General features: G+C 41.6%; 1 protein-coding gene across 1 annotated transcript; it reads right to left on the reverse strand.

Annotated features, from left to right (window-relative positions):
* Positions 1–8,679: 8,679 nt before the first annotated feature.
* LOC112442373 (zinc finger protein 345-like) lies at positions 8,680–11,468 on the reverse strand. The gene is given in 1 exon segment (XM_024979332.2): positions 8,680–11,468. A coding segment is annotated over 1 exon segment (2,406 nt). The 5' UTR covers positions 11,343–11,468; the 3' UTR covers positions 8,680–8,936.
* Between the last annotated feature and the right edge of the window lie 15,434 nt (positions 11,469–26,902).

Here is a 26,902-nt window from a genome sequence, read left to right on the forward strand (position 1 = left end):
GCGCACGCGCGGGCGGAACATCCAGTACAGAGTACGGTGAGTGCGCTACGCCGCGGCCAACGAGAGGCGACGTTGGGACGAGGCCGGAAGCGCAGGTACGTAGGGGCGGGGCCAGTGGGGACGGAGCCCTGCCTCCCCTCACCCCCGCCCCTGTGAGTTTTGGGTCTGTTGGTCGATCCGTTCGGCTGTGCTTCCTTTCTCTGCCTTTTGATGCCTTTAAATCTCTTCGATTTTCTCTGGAGCAGAGCTGCTTCCTGCCTGTTCTAAGTTAGTGTTTCACACAACTTAAGGCAAAAGAGAAGAATTTTGAGAGCTGCCTCTATGGGAAGCCGAGATGTTTTCAGCAAGTTGAAAAACGAGGAAAATTCAAAAGCCCTTTGTGTAAGTGTGTGAAGATGGGTGTCTCCTCAGTGACGAAAAGTAGAATGTAATCACTCAGATGATCCATTGGGAGGAAGCATCAGTAATTGTAACCAGAGACCTGCTTACAACAGGGCAGCTGGCTTTTCTCTTCGGAACTGATTCGGGAAAGGAAGAGGAAGACCGGAATCCAACATTGTCGTTTATAACGTAACCACAGAAATGACATACCGTTACTCCTAACAGAATCTGTTGATACACAGATTGTCTCTGTTAATTGTTGTTGCTGCTGCTGCTGAAGCAACCAATTGCCCTGCTTCTTCCAGGACTGAACAGGTTTCCAAAAAGCAGGACTTTTTGTGCTAAAAGTGGGCACGAAACTAGGCAAATGGGACGCGTGGATCACATCGACTGCTCTGCACTTAGCTTCCCAAACACCCTCCCCCACTATTGGCTTTCTTTCCTAACCTCCTCCTCTTCGCCCAGTCCTTGAAAGGATAATCTGGAGAAGAACTAACACAAGACAGGAAAAACAGTGAGAGGCCCACAGACAATTGTATCCCAAGAGAGTACAGGTTTGTCTTTAAATGTGGTATTAGCAACTTCCCTGGTTGTCCAGTGGTTAAGACGCTGTGCTTCCACTGTAGGTTATGTGGGTTCAATCCCTGGTGGGGGAGCTATGATCTCAGAGTTGACAATTTAATCATTTCGTACACAGAAAGCATTAATCGTTACAATATAAAGGAAAATATATTTCGAGTTAATAAGTTACTTATTAAAGAAAATGTGTTTAGGAGCTTCCCTGGCATTCCAATGGTTAAGACCCCACCTTCCGATGCAGAATTGCGGTTCCTTCCCTAGCCGTGGAACTAAGGTCCCACATGCTTTGGGGTGTGAACAAAAATGAAAAGAAAATATGTTTCTTAAGTATCTGTGAGTGGGGACAAAGTCTAAGTAGAGGATATACTGATTTTCATGATAAAAGTATTAGTAGGTCAAATGTCACAGTTCTCTGCTGGAACCTCTGGTTCTGAATATGACTTTGGTCATGAAGAACTAGGAGAATATTCTCTAGGGAGTTGGCACTAAGGTGTACCTGCTATTGCAGACTACAGTGGAAATTATGCGGGAATTTCTATCTATCATTGAACCCTAACTATAAACAGGTTATTTGCCTCAAGATACTTTTTGAGAAGTCCTAAGACATTTCAGACAATGAGGTATGAAAATTTCACCTTTGTAAAATGACAGATGGAGAAATTCTTGAAAATCCCTCGCAGGTGCTTTGGCTCCATTTCTCTACTCATGAAAATAACTCATTTTTGGTAGAAACACGTCTCATGGATACAAACTATACAAGCCGACACATGAATTCCCTTCCTTTGTCAGACCTCAGTATTTACTACTGCTTCCATGTGAGTCCCTGTCTGTCTCTAGGGACCAAAGGGACTAGAACCTTCCTCAAGCATTTCAAGAGTCCCTTTGGAGATGATCGGTACAAACTTTTAATTGTTGTTTTTTCATTAGCAACTGAGCAATAAAGGTTTTCACAAACAATCTCAGTTCCCCAAGCCTGTCTCACATCGCAGCTACAGGTGTAAAGATAATTGCAGTTCTGAGGGGACGTGAGGTACACAATCACAAACCCATATCTAGGGGTCTGGCTGCCTCCCTCCTTGTCACAGGAGCAGCTTGCCATGACCAGCACCCTGAATCTAGTGTCTGGGCAATGCGAGGACATCAAGTGAGTGTTTTCTGTTCCAGCCTGAGAGCGAGAATCTGCAAAAAACAGGTGCTTCAGGGAGTCTGGGTTGATGACCATACAGGAAAAAGGAAGTCTTTTGGGTCAAAATAATCTAGTGCCAAAGCAGCACTGGAAGGAGGAATAATTCAAAAATTAAATGGAGCTATTAAAGAGAGATTAGGTGCTACCAGATGTCAGCTGCCAATGCTTCCTAGTGTATCTTAGTGTAATTCTTTTTGAAAAATATTTATTTGGCTGTACTGGATCTTACTTGTGGCATATGGGATCTAGTTCCCTGATCAGGGATCAAACCTAGGCACCTCCCCCCAATCCCAACAACGCCCCCCCGCCCCCCCCGCCTCCCCGCACCCTCGCCCTCTCTGCAGCTAGCATTGAGAGTGAGCTGCCTTAGTCGCTGGACCACCAAGGAAATCACAGTATAATTTTTGTGACAGTGGTTGTTATTGTAGAATCCAAGCGATATGAAACCTGGTGTTTAATGTAACTAATGACAGGAGTTGCAGAGATATATGTGAAATCATAGAGTACCTTACAGAAATCATACATTTCTAGGGTTACTATATGTGTGCCAAGAGCACCTCCATGATTAATAAAAATAAATCTATAGGAATGATCTTTTATAGAAACAGTGTATACAGTTGACAATTGTGTGCTTAGTCCATCAGTCGTGTCTGACTCTTTGCAGTGCCATGGACTGTAGCCAGCCAGGCTCATCTATCCATGAAAGTCTCCAGGCAAGAATAGTAGAGTGGGTAGCCATTTCCTTCTCCAGAGGATCTTTCCGACCAAGGGATCAAACCCTGGTCTCCTGTATTGTAGGCAGGTTCTCTACCATCTGAGCTACCAGGAAGTGGTAGAAATACCTTCTCTAACTGTGGAATTTATAAAGTGCTTAACAGAGACATTGTTTCCTATTGAAAACATCTGATTTGGGTCAGACCATTTTCCAAAAGAAACTTCAGAAATGGGTTTCAGATGGAGGCTATCAGGCATAAAAGCATAGTGTGTCCTATTCTCTGATTTGAAAATATTCTCAAAAAATTTATAGTTGTATAACTATATTTTACAAAGTAAAAATCACTTTTTCGATATGTCATTTTCTTTAAATGTGATATATTAATGTTTCAGAAACCTTGACTTCCACTTAATACTTTTAATGTCACATTAATTAACAGATCAGTTTATGATTGGGAATTAGTCATGTTTATTTTTTATGTCACATCAGTTTACCACACATTGTTATTTCTAAGTATCATAGTTTAGGTTATAATCTTCCATGACTGGTAGATGTTTATGCAATTCCTGTCAAAAAACCAATTAGTATTTCTGTCACCAAGCAAGTAAAAAGCTTAGAATGCATTTGAAAAACAAAATTTGTCAAAAAATTTTTTAATATTTTAAATTTTTATTTTTTAATTGAAGGGTAATTGATTTACAGAATTTTATTCTGTCAAACCTCAACATGAATCAGCCATAGGTATACATATATCCCCTCCCTCTTGAACATTCCTCCCATCTCCCTCCCCCACTGCATCCCTGTAAGTTGGTACAGAGCCCCTATTTGAGTTTCCTGAGACATTCAGCAAATTCTCACTGGCTACCTATTTTACATGTGGTAATGTAAGTTTCCATGTTACTCTCTCTATACATCTCACCCTCTCCTCCCCTTTCCCCATGTCCATAAGTGTATTCTCTATGTCTGTTTCTCCATTGCTGCCCTGCAAATAAATTCTTTCATACCATCTTCCTAGATTCATGAAGTGGGGAGGTGTCAGGTATACTGTGAGCGATTTACATAGTAGGGAGAATTGATCATAAGAAACATCTAATTAGAATGAGGCTTCCCAGTACAGTGAGATACCAGACAGCTAACCGCAGCTTCTGACCCAAATCCCAGTCCTGGGGTGCGACTGATGCTAGCCTTGTAGTGAAGAGCACAGCAATAATACCAATCAGGGATAGAGGCCAGGGTTGACAATAAAAATCCATTGATATCTTGATAGCCAGATCATCAAGCTTCCACCGTGCTTTGACCAGCCAGCTGCCAGAGTGTGGCTGGAGCAAGGCTGAAGAATCCTCAAGTTTCTGGAGTGACTAGAGCAGAGCTCAGCGTCTTTTGTGGGTGAGGGCCATTGTTTATGGAACCAGACCTTGATGGGATTTCCGGGGTCGCTAACTGTTTTTCAGGTGTCCTCATTACAGGAAGCCACTGCCTTCTTGACTCTAGTGTGGTGAATCCAAGGGATGACGCCTGTAACTTTAAGAGCAGTAGGGGTTGCCAGGACAACCGTGTGAGGGCCTGTCCCAACTGGCTAACATGGTTCCTTTTCCCAATCTTTAACCCATACCTCATCTGCTGGCTGATTGGGATGAACCCAATTACCCAAAGGAATGGATGTCCTTTCTAAGGTTTCTCAGCTGATATGATGGAAGACTTTTCCCTGGATCTGGAGGTGTCGGGACATCTCCAGTTCAGCTAATTGTTGGGGGTTTCCCTTGAGTTTTCCTATCACTGGGGGTTTTCTCCCATATAAGATCTAAAAGGGAGAATAGCCTGAGGACTCAGGGTGCATCGGGCTTGGAGTAAGCCTTGGGGGTAACATGTCGACCCAAGATAACTGGTCTCCTGACAGAGTTTAGCTAATGTAGTCCTAAGGGTACAATTCATACATTCAACTTTCCCTGAGCTCTGAGGCCTGTAAGCAGTGTGAAGCTTCCATTTTAGTCCCAGTGTCCAGGATAAAGTTTGGATTATTTGAGACACAAAGCTGACCCATTGTCAGACCTTATGCAGAGAGGCAGCCCATATCTCTGGATAATGTCTCTTCACAGGGCCTTGGCCAGTTCTCGTACCTGTTCAGTGCACATGGGGTAGGCTTCAGCCCATCCCGAGTAGGTGTACACTACCACAAGGAAATACTTATAGCCCCTGTAGGGCTTGATTTCAGTAAAGTCCACTTCTAGATCTTCAAAGGGCAGTGTCCCAACTGTCAGTACCTCTGGGTTGGGTCTTGGTCCTTGGCTGGCGTTGTTCTGAGCACAAGTCACACAGCTAGGACTGATCTGAACACACAGGGCTGGGAGCTTAGAAACGAAATAGTAGCAGCTCAGTAAGCTCTCCAGCAGTTTTTCCTAAACAAGTTTTCTCCTGATGTTGTTGTGCCAGCTGGATTTCTATATTGCTGGAGACAAAGAGTCGTTGGTCTGTGAGTTTCCACCAGCCCTCCTTTTCTCTTATTCCTCCCTCGTTGAGAGCCCTTTGATCTTCTTCCTTGGTATACCTAGTGGACAGAGGAGTAAGGCTTGCTGTCCAAGGGACTCTTGCTGTGCCAAGAGGACCTTAAAGATGGACTCAGGGCCCACTGTGGGGCTCGGTGCAGAAACAGTGACAGACTTAATTTTGGGGGGCTCTGAAATCACAGCAGATGGTGACTGCAGCCATGAAATTAAAAGAGGCTTGCTCCTTGGAAGAAAAGTTATGACCAACCTAGACAGCTTGTTAAAAAGCACAGACACTACTTTGCCAACAAAGGTCCATCTAGTCAAAGCTATGGTTTTCCAGTACTCATGTATGGATGTGAGAGTTGGACTATAAAGAAAGCTGAGTGCTGAAGAACTGATGCTTTTGAACTGTGGTGTTGGAGAAGACTCTTGAGAGTCCCTTGGACAGCAAGGAGATTCAACCGGTCCATCCTAAAGGAAATCAGTCCTGAATATACATTGGAAGTAATGATGCTGAAGCTGAAGCTTCAATATTTTGGCCATGTGATGCGAAGAACTAACTCATCAGAAAAGATCCTGATGCTGGGAAAGATTGAAGGCAGGAGAAGGGGACAACAGAGGATGAGATGGTTGGATGGCATCACCCACTCAATGGACATGAGCGTGAGTAAACTCTGGGAGTTGGTGATGGACAGGGAGGCCTGGTGTGCTGCAGTCCATGGGGTTGCAAAGAGTCAGACACGACTGAGCGACTGAACTGAACTCTGTTCTAAGGATTCGAATTGCATCCAAATGTTAAGTCATCACTGCATTTCCCAACTTCCCTAAAATCCCAACACAAAACTATATACCAATTAGGAGTTAGGATAGGAATGACTCCCCTTGTTGGCTGTCACAAACAGAGTATTTTCAACAGTTTAAAGTCACTAATTCATGTTAAGAATTCATCATGCTCCACAGAAAGTCAGGATACAGACAATGGAGCAAAGGCTCTGGGACACAAGAAGTAGTCTAAAGGGCAGGTCTTCACTATTATAAGAAGAAAAGGAAGAAAATAAGATGATAACAAACACCCCAGGCAGAAAAATTAGGAGCAGAGAACTAAAGGCTTGCAGATTCTCATTCGGGCATTTCAGGAGGAAAAGCAGACACAGCCCCAGACCCGGGACAGGATATTTACCTGAGAAGCTGCCATTTCCTCCTCTTCTTCCTCCTGCTCTGCATCATCTCTGGGGATGTTATGCTGCAAATGCACATCTGAGTTTTGAGAAAATACCGTTGAGAGCATCAACACAGCTCTTTAACCTGCAACCATTGCACCTACAGACAGAAGGACCTTGAAAAGCTGAGAAGACCGACCTCTCCTGTCCTCTGTCTCAGGAGAGATTCAGGAGCAATCACGTCCTACTTGGAGACCAGCCTGTGAACTTATTTCTTGATTGTTCTTTTATTAGAGAGCTCCTAAACCTCTGCTCACACAGATGACATGAGCTGACTGACTTCCCTGGTCCAAATCCAGCTAGATCAACCCTTCGGCCTCTCCTTGGACTGAAGCCAGGCCTCAGCTCTCACAAATTGACCAGAAGCCACACCCTGAACCCGGGCCTCCCCTTAGAATCCCCTGGAGCACTTCCTACAAAGCACACTGATGGCTCCACAGGACCAAGAGAGAACTCTGTGGGGAGGGCACTGGTGGCTTACCATTGGCCACATGATCCTGATGGACACCACTTGGCTAAAGATTCTTTCTGAACCATTTCAGTGAATAGAAATCCCTGGAGTTCAGGTCCCCACTCTAAGAGGATATGACTCTGCAGGTCTACAGTGGGGCCATGAAATGAGTCTTTAGCAAGTTCCCTGTTTTTTCTGATGTTTCTTCCCCCAAACCCACATTCAGGAGCCCTGAGGTCAAGTCCTCACACTCACCACACCTGAGACCTCTCTGTAGGGGAGGATTTAAGGGGGAATTTCTGAGAGAGGTCAAAGCTAGAATCAGGCAGAGAAAGTACTTGGGGTTCAGCCTTTATACATGACCCTGGGTGAAGTGCTCTGGGTTCCCCAGGCTGAGTGTGGATTTCTCCATTCAAACCAAGACAAGCAGGATTCTGGTGAGCTTTGTCAGGGTGTCATTGAAGGGGGCCTGTGAAGTAGAACCTGAGGTTCCACAAAACCGCTGATCTCAAGGAAGGGGTCATCTAGTGCAGGTGCTCACAGGACTGGCTGGTGTGAGTTCAAGGACCTGCAGGCTGCCTGCTCCCCAGTCAGATGCTGAGGCAGCAAAATCAAGGAGCAGCTCAGGGAAACTGTCAACAAAGCTCTGTATTGTATACAACAATACTCTGTATAATCCTTTTAGAATCATCACAGTGTCTGAGTAGCTACAAAATGGGAGAGGAGATACAACATAGAAATGATGGAAACTATATGAAGGTACGAAAGGTTTAAAGCCAGCAAGTAAACTAATTTCCACATATGCCATCTCTCTGTGCTACCAAATACTTTATGGTCTCTTCACTACAACCTTAAATAAGGTGGGAGAGGTTAATGGTGGTGGTAGATTAAACACTTCATTCATTACAATCAACTGAAACCCTAAAAACCATTCACTTTTATTAATAACCATGTATTAATTTCACACATAGTTGAAATAAAACCTTTTACAAATTACATACAGATGAGAAGTACAAAAAAGATATTCATTTTCTCATATAATGATATAAAGATTGTGATTTTTACTGCTTACAAAACGAAGCCTAGGAAACACTTAGTAAACATGATATACACTAGTTACATGCCTTTTCCAGGAAGGGTTTCTAATACATTTCTAGGTTATCACAGAAGCTGTCCTAACATTGTCAAGTAATATTCATGACTTGTGTTGATATTATAAACATATATCAATATTGCAGTGAACTGTCATTGTGTTCTGCTTACAAATCAAGTGATATAACTATTGAAAATTTAGAACCACCTTCTGTCTTACTTTAATACATGGAAAGATTCCATGATCACTTACATCATGGCAACTCCAGGGATATTTCACATCAATGACAAACACCCCCATTTAGATGGTCATTGTCCATTTTACATTACAGTATCCTTCATCTTCTGATGGAGAATAGAGAGAAATGGTTTCAACACAATATAAAAAGGCTAATTTTTGAAGCATAAACCATCAAAAACCTATGTTTTCATTCACACTAGAAATGAAAAACATTATGCATTATTTGAGCATTGAATTACATTCATTTTGGTTTTCAAATAATCCAAATCATGTGATTATAAACAAGGATACATTGCTAATAATTGTAACTTTTGAATCATCAACCTTCATCTCATGATACACGCTAATATATCCATTTTCTATGTGTTTTAACTATGGATTGCTCTCTACAGTAATTCTTCTTCATAGAAACTTCAGAAAAGAGGATTGATGAGAAGCTTTCTAGTATGTAGTCTCTGATATTTATTTAATTTTGATTTTTTATTAAATACCTTTCTACATATTTGTGACATCATTTCCACAGGTTTCTTGTATAAACTCTTGTGTTTTCTGATGCATGTTTAGGGGGCATCACTTGTTCCATTACTAGGGTTTCTCTCCAGTGTGTGTTTTCAGATGTTTAGTGAGATGACCATTATGACTAAAGGCTTTGCCACATTGTGTACATTTATAAGGTTTCTCTCCAGTATGAACTTACAAATGTGTAGTAAGAATTGAGTTCTGATTAAAGGCTTTGCCACATTCTGTACATTTATATGGTCTCTCCCCAGGATGGATTTGCTGATGTTTAGTAAGACTAGAACTGTTAATAAAGGCCTTGTCACATTCTGTACATTTATAACGTTTGTCCCCCATATGAATTCGGTGATGTTTAGAAAGATCTGAATTCGTATAAAAGGCTTTGCCACATTCTGTACATTTGTATGGTTTCTCCCCAGTATGGATTCGATGATGTGCAGTTAAAGTTGAACTTCGAATAAAGGTTTGGCCACATTCTGTACAATGATAAGGTCTCTCCCCAGTATGAATTCGCTGATGTTGAGTAAGAATTGAGTTGTGATTAAAGGCTTTGCCACATTCTTTACATTTATAAGGTTTCTCTCCAGTATGCATTCGCTGATGTTGAGTAAGACTTGAGTTCTGATTAAAGGCTTTGCCACATTCTGTACATTTATAAGGTTTCTCTCCAGTATGAATTCGCTGATGTTGAGTAAGATTTGAGTTCCGATTAAAGGCTTTGCCACATTCTGTACATTTATACGGTCTCTCCCCAGTATGGATTTGCTGATGTTTAGTAAGATATGAACTTGTAATAAAGGTTTTGCCACATTCTTTACATTTGTATCGTTTCTCCCCAGCATGGATTCGATGATGTTCAGTTAAAGTTGAACTCCGAATAAAGGTTTGGCCACATTCTGTAAAGTGATTAGGTCTCTCCCTAGTGTGAATTCGCTGATGTTCAGTAAGACGTGAGCAACGGATAAAGGCTTTGTCACAGTCTTTACATTTATAAGGTTTTTCTCCAGTATGAATTCGCTGATGTTCAGTAAGATATGAACATCGGATAAAAGCTTTGCCACAATCTTTACATTTATAAGGTTTTTCTCCAGTATGAATTCGCTGATGCTGAGAAAGTGTTGAGTTGCGATTAAAGGCTTTGCCACATTCCGTACATTTATAAGGTTTCTCTGCAGTATGCATTCGCTGATGCTGAGTAAGAAATGAGTGACGGATAAACGCTTTGCTACATTCTGTACATTTATAAGGTTTCTCTCCAGTATGAATTCGCTGATGTTGAATAAGACTTGAATTGTAAATAAAGGCTTTGCCACATTCTATACATTTATAAGGTTTCTCTCCAGTGTGAATTCGCTGATGTTGAGTAAGACGTGAACGACAGTTAAACGCTTTGCTACAATCTGTACATTTGAAAGGTTTCCTTCCTGTATGGATTTTCCAATGTTTACTTAGATTGGATGACTTACTAAAGACTTTCCCACATATCCTACACTTGTTTTCTTTCTGTGGATTCTGAATAGTCTGCTTTTGAATAAGTTCTGAAGACAGATTAGAATTTTTACCATATTCACTACAGTTATAAGTCTTCATTCCAGTATGAGTACTCTTACATAGAGGAAGACCTGATATCTGATAAAAGGTATTTCTACATTTATTACTTTTAGAATCCTTCTGTGAAGATTCAGTTCCCTGATATTTCATAAGGTTTGAGTCTCGTTCAACTTTACACCCAGTTTCATTGCCTGAATACCCTCTTACTCCATCATAAATACTCTGGTAATTATTGGGGCTGGAGCACTCACTTAAGGCCTGACTCATTTTATTACACATGGAAAGTTGTTCTGTATTAACCATATCATGATATGTATTGAACAGTGATGGTTGGGTTATATCTCTTCCATTATTATCAACATGATACATCTTGGAATGGAGAAAAAATATCTTTTGGGGGAAGAATAATGACCCCCTGCTCACGGATCCCTCAAATTGATTATATTGTGGGTTTCCCCCCTCATTGTTAAATTTCTGGTGTTCAGACACGCTTGAATGTTTGTTTAATCTAAGCCTATATTGAGAATTTTTTGAACAAGTATTTGCAGTGGAGACTAGATTATCTTCCAAATTTTCCACGTTTCCCTTCAGAGAATATGTATGTTTTAAAAAATGACGTAAATCTTTTCTTAAAATCTTATACTTCTTGGCAGATGTTGAAGACTGAAACTGGTGTTTTTCCCAGTTTGACTCATGTTGCTCATATGTTTTTGCAGTAATGTTCGAATTATGTGTAACTGTCTCAATTTCTTTATGTGCATATCCTCTCTGTCTTTCATATGCCCTCATATATTCCCAGTTTTTCATTAAATTTAAGTTTCTGAGGTGAAATCTTTCATATATTTGTAGGTTTGCTTTTGAGGATAAATCTTCTAACCCTGGATTTTTTGGCATCAAATTCTGGGTATCTTGTGGAGACATAGCTGAAAGATACCAAGTAATAAGTAATTTTACCTACTATTCTCAGTGAACATCCTTAAAGATTTAGAGAAAATTGGTGAACCCTTCACTTGTTTAGAAATTAAAAAAATAAAAAAATAAATAAGATAGAACACCACCAACAACATAGGATAGAATAAAAATAAAATAGAGATGGAAGGATCAAGGTGCCAGAAGACTAGGCAGACATGGCTCCACAATCAAATACATCAGAAATGGAACAAAATGCACAGATCGCAGCTGAACACTAGCAGAGGCCCTTGGAAATCTAAAAGAACAAGAATGGGAACAAGAACAATTTCTGCTTTGCCAGGTAGGACAAGAGAAAACAAGGGAAAGGAACAGGAAAGAAGTGGGATGGGACCTCCAACTCTCGGGGGATCAGGAGAGGAGAGGTCTCCACACCTGGGGAAGCTCCTCACTGAGGGGGAGAGCCCAGCTGGGACAGAAGGGAAGCCTCATTTTCTATGGGAAAAGAACACGGCAAGAGTCAGAGGTAGCAGGACAGAGTGAGACCTCTACACAGGGTACTGACCCCAGCCCTGCCCACAGTCTGAGAGGGTGTCCACTGCTGCAGACAAGGGCTGGGTGCTGGAATGTGGGGTTTGAAGAGCAGACCCAGGCAGAGGACTGCTGTGGGCTGTGTGGAGACATCCTGAGGAGATGGGAGGGAGGGAGTAGGTCTACACATGGGAATGCATGTGGAGGAAGCCTGAACCACCATAGCGCAGAGCGCCATTGGTGAGTGATGCCAAAGAAGAAGCCCATTGCAGTCTCTCTCCCTCTGTGCTGGCCCCTGCTCACCAGGCACTAGGAAGGGCTCCTACTGAGGTGGACTCTACTGAGCCTCCATCCACTATCTTCTACCATGTATTTCCTCCACATATCATAGACTCCTGTGCTCTGGGACAGCCTTAGGAACAGCCACGTGTGGGTGGGCCAATTGTACAGGTGGAGGGAAAGCACAGCTGAACCCGAATAAGGAAAAAAAGCTGAAATCTCTTGTATCAGCTACACAAACCATGCTTTTATACCCACAACTGGCTTTGTAACTTCACCCCTACAGAGCATCTGAATGGACAACCAGGGCTTCCCCAGTCATGGCAGGTGTAGCTTTAGCAGCTGTAGCCTTTGTACAGATATACAAGAGGGCAGGGCCAGGCCAGAGTCTGAGCTGCCTCTACTGCACCACAGCGGGTCCAGCTCCATGATGAATGCAATTCTGGGACCTGAGTTCAGGGGATCTATGCTGGTGACCTGGTGAAAACAACATCTGAGAGACACCAGGGCCATGTCCCATCATGCCCATGGTTAAGGTGGGGCCAAGGGCAGTGCCAACCAGGGTCACACGAGAGCTCGCACAAGGCATGAAGGTGACACACAGGGCACACCCCGAGGTGAACATCCCCAGAGGAGCAATCCTCAGTGGCTTCTCTCCCAGTGGGTGTGCTCCAATCCCACCTGCCTCGACCACAGATCACAATCACAGAAACAGATCTGGGGGCTCTGTTCCACAAACCAGGGAGCAGACCCCACCATAGACAGGGCAGTGACGGCCACAGAGCAAAGGGGAAGCTCCCCTCGATATCCAGCACAGGCTTGGGTCACAATAACATCAAACAAAATCCCCTTCAAGGGGATAAGGGCACAAGTCTCTGGACCAACCTCACCCCCAGGGGTCACACACCAGAGCAAGAGCAACTAAGATCCTTCAGCCTGCAGAACGGAAACCACAAGCACAGAAAATGTGACAAAATGAGAGGACAAAGAAGTATGGTTTAGAGGAAGGAGCAAGATTAAAAGCTACAAGAACCACTAAATGAAGAGGAGACAGGCAAGCTAATGATTAGTTTTGCTTTAAGTTGTATTAAATGGAAACACCGAACATTTTCAGACATACTAGAATCCTTTAATTCTTTAGGCCACTTCTTACCACATGTGTTTTTATTTGAGCATGTTTTATTAGATGTTTCAATCTAAAAATAAATGATATTGATGCAGATTTAATCAGAAAGTGATGACATGAAGGAAATGGCAACCTATCCCAGTATTCTTGCCTGGAGAATCCCAAGGACAGAGGAGACTCTTGACCTACAGTCCATGGGGTTGCAAAGACTTGCACATGACTGAGGTCCAAGGAGCGGTGGCTGCATGGGTGCAGAAGGGCGGAGAGGAGCTACTCCACGTTCAAGGTCAAGAGGGGCGGCGGTGAGGAGATACCCCTCATCCAAGGTAAGGAGCAGTGGCTGCGCTTTGCTGGAGCAGCCGTGAAGAGATAGCCCACGTCCAAGGTAAGAGAAACCCAAGTAAGAAGGTAGGTGTTGCAAGAGGGCATCAGAGGGCAGACACACTGAAACCATACTCACAGAAAACTAGTCAATCTAATCACACTAGGACCACATCCTTGTCTAACTCAATGAAACTAAGCTATGCTAGGTGAGGCCACCCAAGATGGGTGGGTCATGGTGGAGAGGTCTGAACAGAAAGTAGTCCACTGGAGAAAGGAATGGCAAACCACTTCAGTATTCTTGCCTTGAGAACCCCATGAACAGTATGAAAAGGCAAAATGATAGGATACTGAAAGAGGAACTCCCCAGGTCAGTAGGCACCCAATATGCTACTGGAGATCAGTGGAGAAATAACTCCAGAAATAACTCCAGAAAGGATGGAGCCAAAGCAAAAACAATACCCAGCTGTGGATGTGACTGGTGATAGAAGCAAGGTCCGATGCTGTAAAGAGCAATATTGCTAGGAACCTGGAATGTCAGGTCCACGAATCAAGGCAAACTGAAAGTGGTCAAACAAGAGATGGCAAGAGTGAATGTCAACATTCTAGGAATCAGCGAACTGAAATGGACTGGAATGGGTGAATTTAACTCAGATGACCATTTTATCTACTATGGTGGGCAGGAATCCCTCAGAAGAAATGGAGAAGCCATGATGGTCAACAAAAGAGTCCAAAATGCAGTACTTGGATGTAATCTCAAAAACGACAGAATGATCTGTTTGTTTCGAAGGCAAGCCATTCAATATCACAGTAATCCAAGTCTATGCCCCAACCAGTAGCACTGAAGAAGCTGAAGTTAAATGGTTCTATGAAGACCTACAAGACTTTTTAGAACTAACACCCAAAAAAGATGTTCTTTTCATTATAGGGGACTAGAATGCAAAAGTGGGAAGTCAAAAAACACCTGGAGTAACAGGCAAATTTGGCCTTGGAATATGGAATGAAGCAGGGCAAAGGCTTCACAGCAAACACCCTCTTCCAACAACACAAGAGAAGACTCTACACATGGACATCACCAGATGGTCAACATCGAAATCAGATTGATTATATTCTTTACAGCCAAAGATGGAGAAGCTCTATACAGTCAGCAAAAACAAGACCAGGAGCTGACTGTGGCTCAGATCATGAACTCCTTATTGCCAAATTCAGACTTAAATTGAAGAAAGTAGGGAAAACCACTACACCATTCAGGTATGACCTAAATCAAATCCCTTATGATTATACAGTGGAAGTGAGAAATAGATTTAAGGGACTAGACCTGATAGATAGAGTGCCTGATGAAGTATGGACGGAGGTTCGTGACATTGTACAGGAGACAGAGATCAAGACCATCCCCATGGAAAAGAAATGCAAAAGAGCAAAACAGCTGTCTGAGGAGACCTTACAAATAGCTGTGAAAAGAAGAGAAGCGAAAAGCAAAGGAGAAAAGGAAAGATATAAGCATCTGAATGCAGAGTTCCAAAGAATAGCAAGGAGAGATAAGAAAGCCTTCCTCAGCAATCAATGCAAAGAAATAGAGGAAAACAACAGAATGGGAAAGACTAGAGATCTCTTCAAGAAAATTAGAGATACTAAGGGAACATTTCATGCAAAGATGGGCTCGATACAGGATAGAAATAGTATGGACCTAACAGAAGCAGAAGATATTAAGAAGAGGTGCCAAGAATACACAGAAGAACTGTACAAAAAAGATCTTCACGACCCAGATAATCACGATGGTGTGATCACTGACCTAGAGCCAGACATCCTGGAACGTGAAGTCAAGTGGGCCTTAGAAAGCATCACTACGAACAAAGCTAGTGGAGGTGATGGAATTCCAGTGGAGCTATTCCAAATCCTGAAAGATGATGCTGTGAAAGTGCTGCACTCAATATGCCAGCACATTTGGAAAACTCAGCAGTGGCCACAGGACTGGAAAAGGTCAGTTTTCATTCTAATCCCAAAGAAAGGCAATGCCAAAGAATGCTCAAACTACCACACAGTTGCACTCATCTCACACGCTAGTAAAGTAATCTCAAAATTCTCCAAGCCAGGCTTCAGCAATACGTGAACCGTGAACTTCCAGATGTTCAACCTGGTTTTAGGAAAGGCAGAGGAACCAGAGATTAAATTGCCAACATCTACTAGATCATCGAAAAAGCAAGAGAGCTCCATAAAAAAATCTATTTCTGCTTTATTGACTATGCCAAACACTTTGATTGTGTGGATCACAATGAACTGTGGAAAATTCTGAAAGAGATGGGAATACCAGAACCCCTGATATGCCTCTTGAGAAACCTATATGCAGGTCAGGAAGCAATAGTTAGAACTGGACATGGAACAACAGAATGGTTCCAAATAGGAAAAGGAGTACTTCAAGGCTGTATACTGTCACCCTGCTTATTCAACTTCTATGCAGAGTACATCATGAGAAACGCTGGGCTGGAAGAAGCACAAGCTGGAATCAAGATTGCTGGGAGAAGTATCAATAACCTCAGATATGCAGATGACACCACACTTACGGCAGAAAGTGAAGAGGAACCAAAAAACCTCTTGATGAAAGTGAAAGAGGAGAGTGAAAAAGTTGGCTTAAAGTTCAACATTCCGAAAACGAAGATCACGGCATCTGGTCCCATCACTTCATGGAAAATAGATGGGGAAACAGTGGAAATAGTGTCAGACTTTATCTTTTGGGGCTCCAAAATCACTGCAGATGGTGACTGCAGCCATGAAATTAAAAGACGCTTACTCCTTGAAAGGAAAGTTATGACCAACATAGATAGCATATTCAAAAGCAGAGACATTACTTTGCCAACAAAGGTCCGTCTTTCCCAGTGGCCATGTATGGATGTGAGAGTTGGACTGTGAAGAAAGCTGAGCGCTGAAGAATTGATGCTTTTGAACTGTGGTGTTGGAGAAGACTCTTGAGAGTCCCTTGGACTGCAAGGAGATCCAACCAGTCCATTCTAAAGGAGATCAGCCCTGGGTGTTCTTTGGAAGGACTGATGCTAAAGCTGACACTCCAGTACTCTGGCCACCTCACGCGAAGAGTTGACTCATTGGAAAAGACTCTGATGGTGGGAGGGATTGGGGGCAGGAGGAGAAGGGGAGGACAGAGGATGAGATGGCTGGATGGCATTACCAACTCGATGTACGTGAGTCTGAGTGAACTCCGGGAGTTGGTGATGGACAGGGAGGCCTGGCGTGCTGCGATTCATGGGGTCGCAAAGAGTCGGACGTGACTGAGTGACTGAACTGAATTGAGTGACTGACACTTTCACTTCTGGTTCTTTGTCCTGGGTTTCTGACATTCTGGACTAATTCTGTTCTCAGTTGTCACCAAATGTAATACATGTACAGTAAATAATCTCTTTGCTGCCTTAGTTGAAGAAAAAAAAAAAGTGAGGGCATATAAGACAAAGTTTGGAGACACTGATAAGAAACAGGGTAAACTTAATAGTAATTAAATAAGAAATGAATCTTTAAAAATATGGTTGGAACTCTATTCAGTGGTCTGTGGAGATCTAACTGGGAAGACATCTAAAAAAGAGTAGAGCATCTTTGCTGTATAGCAGCACAACATTGTAGAACAGCTATACCCCAATAAGACCGTTTTACAAAATTTTCTTTATATAATCTACAAATCATAATTCTTTGCAACAACCATTAAAAATATGGTGGAAAATGTGTAAGTTCTTATGCCAATTTATTTGAAAATTCTTTCAATTAATTGAATATATTAAATTATTTTAGCATTGAGGAATTGTGGCAAATACACTTAACATATTTAACATGAGTTCATATAAAGAAAAGAGAGACTTTGAAGTAAGCCTGAGATTTGCATTCTTTCATTTTAGGGAGGTTTTCCTTCATGCAGTGAAATTATTTGAGTTTAAATTTTATACGGTCGTATTTGTAGCTTTCAGTGTTTTAGAAATTGTAAGTCAGAAACAAATGTGTCCCCACTATTCCTCGAATTTTGGCAGTGTGTCTACAACTCCACTCACACGCTTTTGTCTCAAAGAGTAGAAGCAAACTTTCAAAGGAGTGTCACAGAGTTATTTAGAAATGTGTTTTCCTCTGACCCCTAAGAAATCAAACAGCTGTCAATTCATGCAGGTTGTCACAGACCAAGAAGAGAAGTTCAGTTCTCACTGTGAATGAGGAAACTAATCACTGGAGGTGAATTCAGAAATGATTCAACAGACAGAATGGGGCAGGCAATATCTGTCTATCACAGCAACAGAAATAAATCCAGAATTCTCCAAATCATTTCGACTGAAGCAGATCTTCCCAAACCACATGACAAAGCATGATTTCCTCACTGATCCTTGGACCTCTCACCTGAGTCATCGGCCCCATGTATTCACATGTACCTGTGTATATGGCTGTTGTCTCAACTCTCCTTATATTCCTGGGATACTTCATTTGCTCCAGAAAGGTGACCAGGTCTGGCTTACAGACCACAAAACCTGCTTATCAGAAAAAGAAATATTATTTTTTGCTAGAAGATTCTTCAGTTTCCAATATAATACATATTGGTGAGAAGAGAAAGTGTGCTTAATACAGCCTAGAGAATGATTTCCCCAAATACTTTACTGAAAGCAGCTTTATAATACTAACAAATACATAAAGAACAGATCCTGAGATTCTGGTCAAGTACCACTAAGGCAAAAGTAAGTAGTGGACATGTGATTTGAAGAGGAGGGTACCGCTATTTAATACTATGAAACTTATACAATTACCACTAAGCTAGACTGAAGGAGGCAGACTACATCAAGGAAGCAAAAGGTTACAATCATATTGAATCATAAAGCCTTTTTTCTAAACTCATAAATTCCCATTTTCCCCTAGAAAGCAGGGATCTGAAATTATTGTGGGAAGGAGAAGATTTCAGAAGACATTTTAGAAATGATGGAACCAAAACCCAGATAAGGGATTTTGGAAGGCAGTTATCCTCACCCAAGGAGGCCAGGTTCCTGTAGTTCTGTAACATCACGTCCCTGTACAATTTGCGCTGACCGAGGTCCAGGCATTCCCACTCCTCTTGGGTGAAGTCTATGGCCACATCCTGGAATGTCAGCCATCCCTGAAATACAAAGTACAGATGCCATGTGGCTGTGGGAAGACTTCCTAATGTGACCCAAGATGAAAAGAGCAAGTTTGGAGCACTGGTTTTGATCGAGGAGAGTGGCTGGTATAACACAATAATGTAATTTTTACACAGTAATATTTTCTACCGTATTTCCAACCCCAAGAAAGGAGAATGAGATATGATCTACAAAACATTCAGAACTATTCTGATCTGGAAGAGAAATCATAAAACAATTAGATCAACACTGGAAGATTTATTTTTGAGTGTTGTACTCACGTGACCCAGGATAAACTGTTTATCAAAGAAACAAGAAATATTTTTAAAAAGCAGATTCTGATCCAAGAATTCTGGAGGGGGGCCTGGGGGCCAATGTGCCAGATTTTAACAAGCTTATTTTCACCAGTTATGTTGAAAATTTTGCTCCACGAATGACCATTTTGAACAGCAATGAAGTAGAATAGTAAGGGAAGAATCCATATTTAACTTTGAACTTTAAGTGTTTTACAGATTTTAAAGGTCTAATAGCCTGAGCAGCAACAATTTACTATATACCATATATCTTTCTAACATCTTTTATAGAGTCTTGAAGGTACAATAAAAGTCATTTAAAATCAATAATATTGCTGCTCCACCTTTCTGCAATATCTAACAGACATCTGTTAAATGGCAGAGCTTAAATCTACTTCAGTGTATGTACTCTAGACTTTAACTAATAAAACACAGACAAAAACACAAGGACAACTCTAATAAAAAATTTATAGAAGTTTCTCTAATTGTGAAGAATGTAAAAAACAGGAAAAATAATTGATCAAATCATGTTAACATGTTCATGCCTACAGACATACTCTAAAATGTGACTGTATACTTATTAAGAGCAAGAGAGAAAACTTTTCATTTCAATAAAATCAGGATAATTTTTAACTGGTTAACAATATACCTATCTATGGGGATGATATTCTTTTTATTTTTGTAAATACACGAGAGTACAGATATACACAATGATATAAAATAAAACAGAGCTCTGGTTCTGAATTTTTTAATTTACTGAAAATCTGTATCATTTGCACAGTTTTATTTTAAAATTTAACACAGTTGAACATAGATTAGCACTAATATGATTCTTGTAAACATTTTGGAAAGTACAAAAATGTGATGAGACCATGTTTGCGATGTGAATGTGGAGTGTACTGGAAATGATCAGACCTGGATTTGAGTGACAAAAACCCCCGTTCCCAAAACACTGCATCTCTGCTAAACACAAGAGTGCTCATTTTTCAAAGCCAAGAGAAACTCAGAGCATATGGATTTTCTCCATGGCACATTCCTCACTTCTTTGTTCTAAGGCCCTTGGTTAAAGCCTGGCAAGTACAAATTGGCACTTATCAAGAGCATTCACCAGCAACTGAACAACAACACGGAGAAGGCAATGGCACCCCACTCCAGTACTCTCGCCTGGAAAATCCCATGGACAGAGGAGGAGCCTGGGAGGCTACACTCCATAGGATCTCAAAGAGTTGACACAACTGAGCAAATTCACTTTTACTTTCTTTTTGTGCTACTGCAGCTGACAGTCCCGACACTCTGTGCTCCAGGAAACTAGTGCAAAAAGTCTTTAGAGAGTTAGATACTTTCAGGAACTGATCTCATGATGCCAATCCTTGCTTCTCCTCTTATCTAGAAAAACAGTAAAAAGATTAAATCCCTTCATGCAGACAGCAGCTCCTGGTGCCTAGCAGAAAATCTTATGTAAAATGGGTGCTTGATTGAACTGAACTCCTTCAGCACAATCTTCTATATTGACCTCCCCCCACTGCCTCTTTGGAGTGGTCTCTCAGAGCTATTTCTGAGCGATATCGGCATTCCTCATTTTGCCCCAAATAAAACTTAACTCGCAACTCTCACATTGTGTGTCTTTTTGGTGGACAAGACATTAAAAGATATGAACTTCATAGCATGGGAATCTCATAGCAGAACCTGAACCAGTGAACCTCTGAGGTCACGGGGTAAGAAGTACATGAAGAATGCATTATAATTGCCTGGTATTTTGACAAAATTATGGAAACCATGATCTGAATCTATTATGAAAAAATGTCAGTTTTAAGCAAATTTCACTTCATATATACCTCCCCTGATCTGTAGCCTAATAGTACATTTAATTAGTATGTCTTTCTTGTCAATATACAGGATGGTCTGTCCTACTGTTTTTATTTCTGAAAATTTTCTGAAAAATTCTGGCCCATCGAGTTCCAAGGGTGTTTTCTTACTCCTGTTCTAAAGAGCTGAATGGCATCCACAAGTAAACTCATCACAGCATTTTCCCTACTTCCCTAAGATCCCAACACCAAATCACATCCAGGTGGGAATCTCGGATACCAGTGCCTCCCTGAGTTGATCTCTCACAAAGGGAATATATATTCAACACTGAACATCACTAATTCATGTTGAGAATTCATCATGCTCTATAGAAAGCCAAAATACAAACAATAGAGAGCAAGCTCTGGTCCCTAAGGGAGCAGCAGCCTGAACAGCCCGTCTTCACTATTGTAAGAAAAGGAAAAAAGAAGAAGGTGATAACAAACTGCCCAAGCAGAAAAATTAGAAGCAGAGAATAAAGGTTTGCAGGTTCTCAGTCCAGGCATTGCTGGAGGAAAAGCAGACACAGCCCCAGACCCAGGAACGGGACATTTACCTGTGAAGCTGCCATTTCGTCTTCCTCCTCCTGCTCTGCCTCTTCTCTGGGGATGTTTTGGCCAAAATCTTGGCTCTCTGTGCACCAATGCCAAACAGAAATACAGAGACAGAGTTATGGAGGAGAAATATAGTGGCTGTGTTACTTTGCCAGGCAAAGGGGGAACACAGTAGGCTTGTGGTTTAAGAACTGAACCCCCCTCCCTGGTGAGTAGGAGAGTCATATAGTCAGGCAGGAGTAGGTGATGAGGATCAAGGCAGTAACAGTCTAGTATTCATTCTTGGCAAAGTTTCAAAAGGGTGGGGTTGCTGACTAGATTAGGGTGTGTGAAGGGTCTTAGGAGATCTGGTCTTCAAATCTTGACAAGCCTCCGCTCCTTTGATCTTGCCTCAGGTGGTTTCATTACCTCCTCTGATTAGCAACTCTTTCAAACTGAGAGAAGGTCTTGGGGGCTGGAGTCTAGCCTATAAGAAACTGGAAACAAAAATGCCTCCAGGCCCAGGAGTCTTACAGGGCCCCATTAGGCATCAGTTTTATGTTGCAAACTCCCCATCCATATGTTGAGAAAATAACTTCAAAGGCAGAAACTCAGTTCTGCAACCTGCAGCTGATGCAGTAAAAAAAAAAAAAAAAGAAAAGTTTCCTTGTTTCTCTCACCCTTTTCTGGGCTCTTTTTTACTTTTTCTGTTCCTGACCTGTAGTTGATAATCCAGACTAACCGGATATGCTAATCACATCCTGTATTTGATGCTCTCCTTTCAGGCATTCTCTTTGTAGAACACTCCTGCTAGTTCTTTCTTTTTGCATTACAGAGAGGGGTTTTTGTTGTTGTTCAGACTCTCAGTCATATCTCTTTGCAACTCCATGGACTGCAACATTCCAGGCTTCCCTGTCCTTCACTATCTCCAGGATTTTGCTCAAACTCACGTCCATGATGTGATGCCATCCAACCTTGTCATCCTCTGTCGTCCCTTCTTCTCCCGCCTTCAGTCTTCCAGCATCAGGATCTTTTCCAAAGAGTCAGCTCTTCCAATAAATATTCAGGGTTGATTTCCTTTAGGATTGACTGGTTTGATCTCCTTGCAGTCCAAGTGACTCTCAAGAGTCTTCTCCAGCACCACAGTTTGAAAGCATCAATTCTTCAGTGCTCAGGCTTCTTTACACTTCAACTCTCAACATGAATACTGGAAAAATCATAGCTTTGACTAGATGGACCTTTGTCAGGAAAGTGATGTCTGCCCACTTAACTGTGAAAAAGATTTTTGCTGGTGACATTAAAGAAGACACTGAGGACATCACCTAAGAGATGATTTTGAACAGTATGGGAAAGCTGAAGTGATTGAAATCATGACTGACTGAGGCAGTGGCAAAATAAGAGGCTTTGCTTTCATAGCCTTTGATGACCATGACTCCATAGACAAGATAAGACTCCGTAGACAAGGTTCAGAAATACCACATTGTGAATGGCCACAACTGTGTGGTAAGGAGAGCCCTACTTAAGCAAGAGTGGGCTAGTATGTCATCCAGCCAAAGAGGTTGAAGTGGTTCTGGGAACTTCGGTGGTGGCCATGGAGGTGGCTTTGGTGGGAATGACAACTTTGGTTGTGGAGAAACTTCGGCGGTCGAGGTGGCTTTGGTGGCAGCTGTGGTGGTGGTGGGTGCGGTGGCGGTGGAGGTGGCTCTGATGATGGATTTGGTAATGATGGGAGCAATTCTGGAGGCGGCGGAAGCTACAGTGATTTTGGTAATGACAACAATCGATCTTCAAATTTCAGACCCATGGACAGAGGAAATCTTGGAGGCCCTTACGGTGGTGGAGGCCAATACTTTGCCAAACCACGAAGCCAAGGTAGTTATGGGAGTTCCAGCAGCTGCAGTAGATATAGCAGTGGCAGGAGGTTTTAATTACTGTCAGGAGACAACGCTTAGCAGGAAAGGAGATTCAGAGCAGTGACAGGGAAGCTACAGATTACAACAGGTTTGTGAATTCAGCCAAACACAATGGTGGCAGAGCCCGCAAAGAAGACATGCTTTAGAGTATGCCCATGAGCATGGGCAAAAACTCGAGGACCGTGTTTGTGATTCGTTGTATAACGGATTGTTTTAGCTTCTGTTCTGTGGAAGGTGTAAGGCAATTCCAATAAAGGACTGTAAACTCTGATATTTTCTCATCTGTTCAGTGAGGTATGGTGCACAGGTGAGCTTAGACCTGACGCAGCCTCAGGAATGGCAGAGATTTGAGAGTAGAAATTAGGCCCTAACCTTTTCTTTTCCTTTGTTTACACTATCATTTAGAAAAAGATTTCTATTTTTAGAAATATTTTTGAGTCTTAGTTGCAGCACATGAGACCTTTAGCTGTAGCATGTAGGCCCTAGTTGCCTGACCAGGGATTGAACTCGGGTACCCTGCATTCTGAGTGCGGACTCAGCCACTGCACCAGCACAGAGGTCCCTGGGGGTCTTATTTCCTTGCCTCTGAAATACCTCCACATTGGCTTCCATAAGCCTGCCCAGAAAAACTTAACTGGCGGGGTTTTATGATTCTGTTCTATGGAAACAATACCCCTTCTTCGGAGCATAAACTAAAAAGACAGCAAATGTCAATTTTTAAAGTTTTCGGGGCCAATTACATTAGAAATTACTTTTAACAAGTTCAAAGACATTCAGATCATCTTCATCATTGAAGACCCCCTCGTGGAGGGCAAGGCCAGAGGCGGGCAGAGAGAGTGGTGGTACTTGGGGCACACGCCTTTATTAGCAAACACAGGTGAAGTGCTGCGGGTGATCTGGACGAAATGTGAATTGTTCAATTCGAACAAAAATGAGTGAGATCTGGGTGAACTCCATGAGGTCTAGTTGAAAGGGTGCTTGAGAATAACAACCTGGGGTGCAGAAGGACAGCTGACCACAAGTACTGCAGGGGAAGAGCGTCAGGAATTTCTATTTTCTTGCTATTTTGCAAGCTGTTATCAAGTGTATGTGCGTACAGGAACAGTTGGTATCGTTCAAAATACCTGGAGGCTGCCTGGCTCCACAAAACTGATGCCAGTGTGGCAATAACATGGAATAGTTTAAATAAACTCTCAACTATACTATATATAATCCTTATTAGGACCACCACAATGTCCCAGTGGTTACAAAAAGGAGAAAATGACACAATATACAAATGATGGTGAACATGATCTCAAATTATTTGAGATTTAAAGCTAGTTAGAAAAAGGATTACTAGAGATGTCATCTCCGCGTGTCCCCAAATGCTTTAACGTGGCTGTCTTTTACCTACGACTTTAAATAAGGTGGGACAGGTTAATATTGGTTGCACGGTAACGCTTGACTAATTACACAAGCTGAAGACATTAAAAACTGCTCAGTTTTATTAATTAACATATATTAAGAACACACATACTCTAAATCAAGCCTTTCAAAATCCACAGTATGATTCTATATCAAAAGATTATGAACTTTCAAAAACACTCTTGTTCTTCTGATATAAGGAGCTGAGAATTGGGATCTCCATAGTTTACAAAATTCATGTAATCATTTAGTAAACAAGAATGTAAATTAATTTTATAAGCTTTAGTGAAAAGTTGCCTGTACTTTTCTTGGATATCCATGAAGATGTCTTAATTTCAGTCATATTGAGTAATATTCATGACTTCTGGCTATTGCTATTATTAAATACTTGACATTTTTAATGAACTACAATCTTTTTATCATTTTAAAAGACTAGCACAGCTGTTTAAAATTTAGAATGGCCCCCTGCCTTACTTTAAGAACAAGACTGTCCCTGAACACTTACCTATGGTGACACAGAAGAATGTTTTACTTTAATGACAAACAGCATCTCCATTTAGATTTTCATTGTACATTTTACATTTCAGGGTTCTTAGTCTTCAATGGAAAAGTAGATATAAATGATTCCCATCTAATATGAGGGCTTCTCTTATTTTTGAGGCAGCAATAATCAAAACCATGAGTTCACACTAGAAACTGTCATAGCATGTAATAAATCCAGAGTCAAATTATATTAAATTTAATTTTCATATAATAATAAGGAAAAATGATACTAATTATACTGCCAAACATCTATCACCTTAATCCTGTGATCCATATTAACAAATAGTTTTTCTAAGTGTTTTAACTTTGGATTGCTGCTGCTGCACGCTTCAGTCGTGTCCGCCTCTGTGTGACCCCATAGACGGCAGCCCACCAGGCTCCCCTGTCCCTGGGATTCTCCAGGCAAGACTGTCCCTGGGATTCTCCAGGCAAGAACACTGGAGTGGATTGCCATTTCCTTCTCCAATGCATGAAAGTGAAAAGTGAAAGTCAAGTTGCTCAGTCGTGTCCGACTCTTTGGGACCCCATGGACTGCAGCCTACCAGGCTCCTCGGCCCATGGGATTTTCCAGGCAAGAATACTGGAGTGGGGTGCCATTGCCTTCTCCGAACTTTGGATTAGTCTCTATAATATCCTGATTTAAAGTAATACCAGAAAAAGGTTTTTTAATTAATTTTTTTATTGAAGAATAACTCATTTACAGAATTTTGTTGTTTTCTGTCAGACTTCAACATGAGTTAGCCATAGGTATACATACATCCCCTCCCTTTTGAAACTCCCTCCCATCTCCCTCCCCATGCCACCCCTCTAGGTTGATACAGAGTCCCTGCTGGAGTTTTCTGAGCCATACAGCAAATTCCCATTTATCTATTTTACATACGGTAATGTAAATTTCCACATTACTCTTTCCATACACCTCACCCTCTCCTCCCCTCTCCCCATGTCCATAAATCTATTCTTTATGTCTGTTTCTCCATTGCTGCCCTTTAAATAGATTCTTCAGTACCATTTTTCTAGATTCCATATATATGTGTGTTAGAATATAATATTTATCTTTCTCTTTCTGACTTTCACTCTGTATAATAAGTTCTAGGTTCATCCACCTCATTAGAAATGACTCAAAGGTGTTCTTTTATAATGCTGAGAAATATTCCATTGTGTATACGTACAACTTCTTTATCCATTCATCTGTAGATGGAGATCTAAGGTTACTTCCATGTTCTAGCTATTGTAAATTGTGCTGCAGTAAACAATGGGATACATGTGTAATTTCCAATTTTGGTTTCCTCAGGGTATATGCCTAGGAGTGGGATTGCTGGGTGATATGGTGGTTTTCCTTCCAAGGAGTAAGCGTCTTTTAATTTTATGGCTGCAGTCACCATCTGCAGTGATTTTGGAGCCCAAAAAGATAAAGTCTGACACTATTTCCACTGTTTCCCCATCTATTTCCCATGAAGTGATGGGACCAGATGCCATGATCTTCGTTTTCTGAATGTTCAGTTTTAAGCCAACTTTTTCACTCTCCTCTTTCATTTTCATCAAGAGGCTTTTTAGTTTCTCTTCACTTTCTGCCATAAGGGCGGTGTCATCTGCATATCTGAGGTTATTGATATTTCTCCCGGCAATCTTGATTCCAGCTTGTGCTTCTTCCAGCC

Source organism: Bos taurus, chromosome 18 (genome assembly GCF_002263795.3).
Source record: "Bos taurus isolate L1 Dominette 01449 registration number 42190680 breed Hereford chromosome 18, ARS-UCD2.0, whole genome shotgun sequence".
In the NCBI taxonomy this organism is placed as follows: Eukaryota; Metazoa; Chordata; class Mammalia; order Artiodactyla; family Bovidae; genus Bos; species Bos taurus.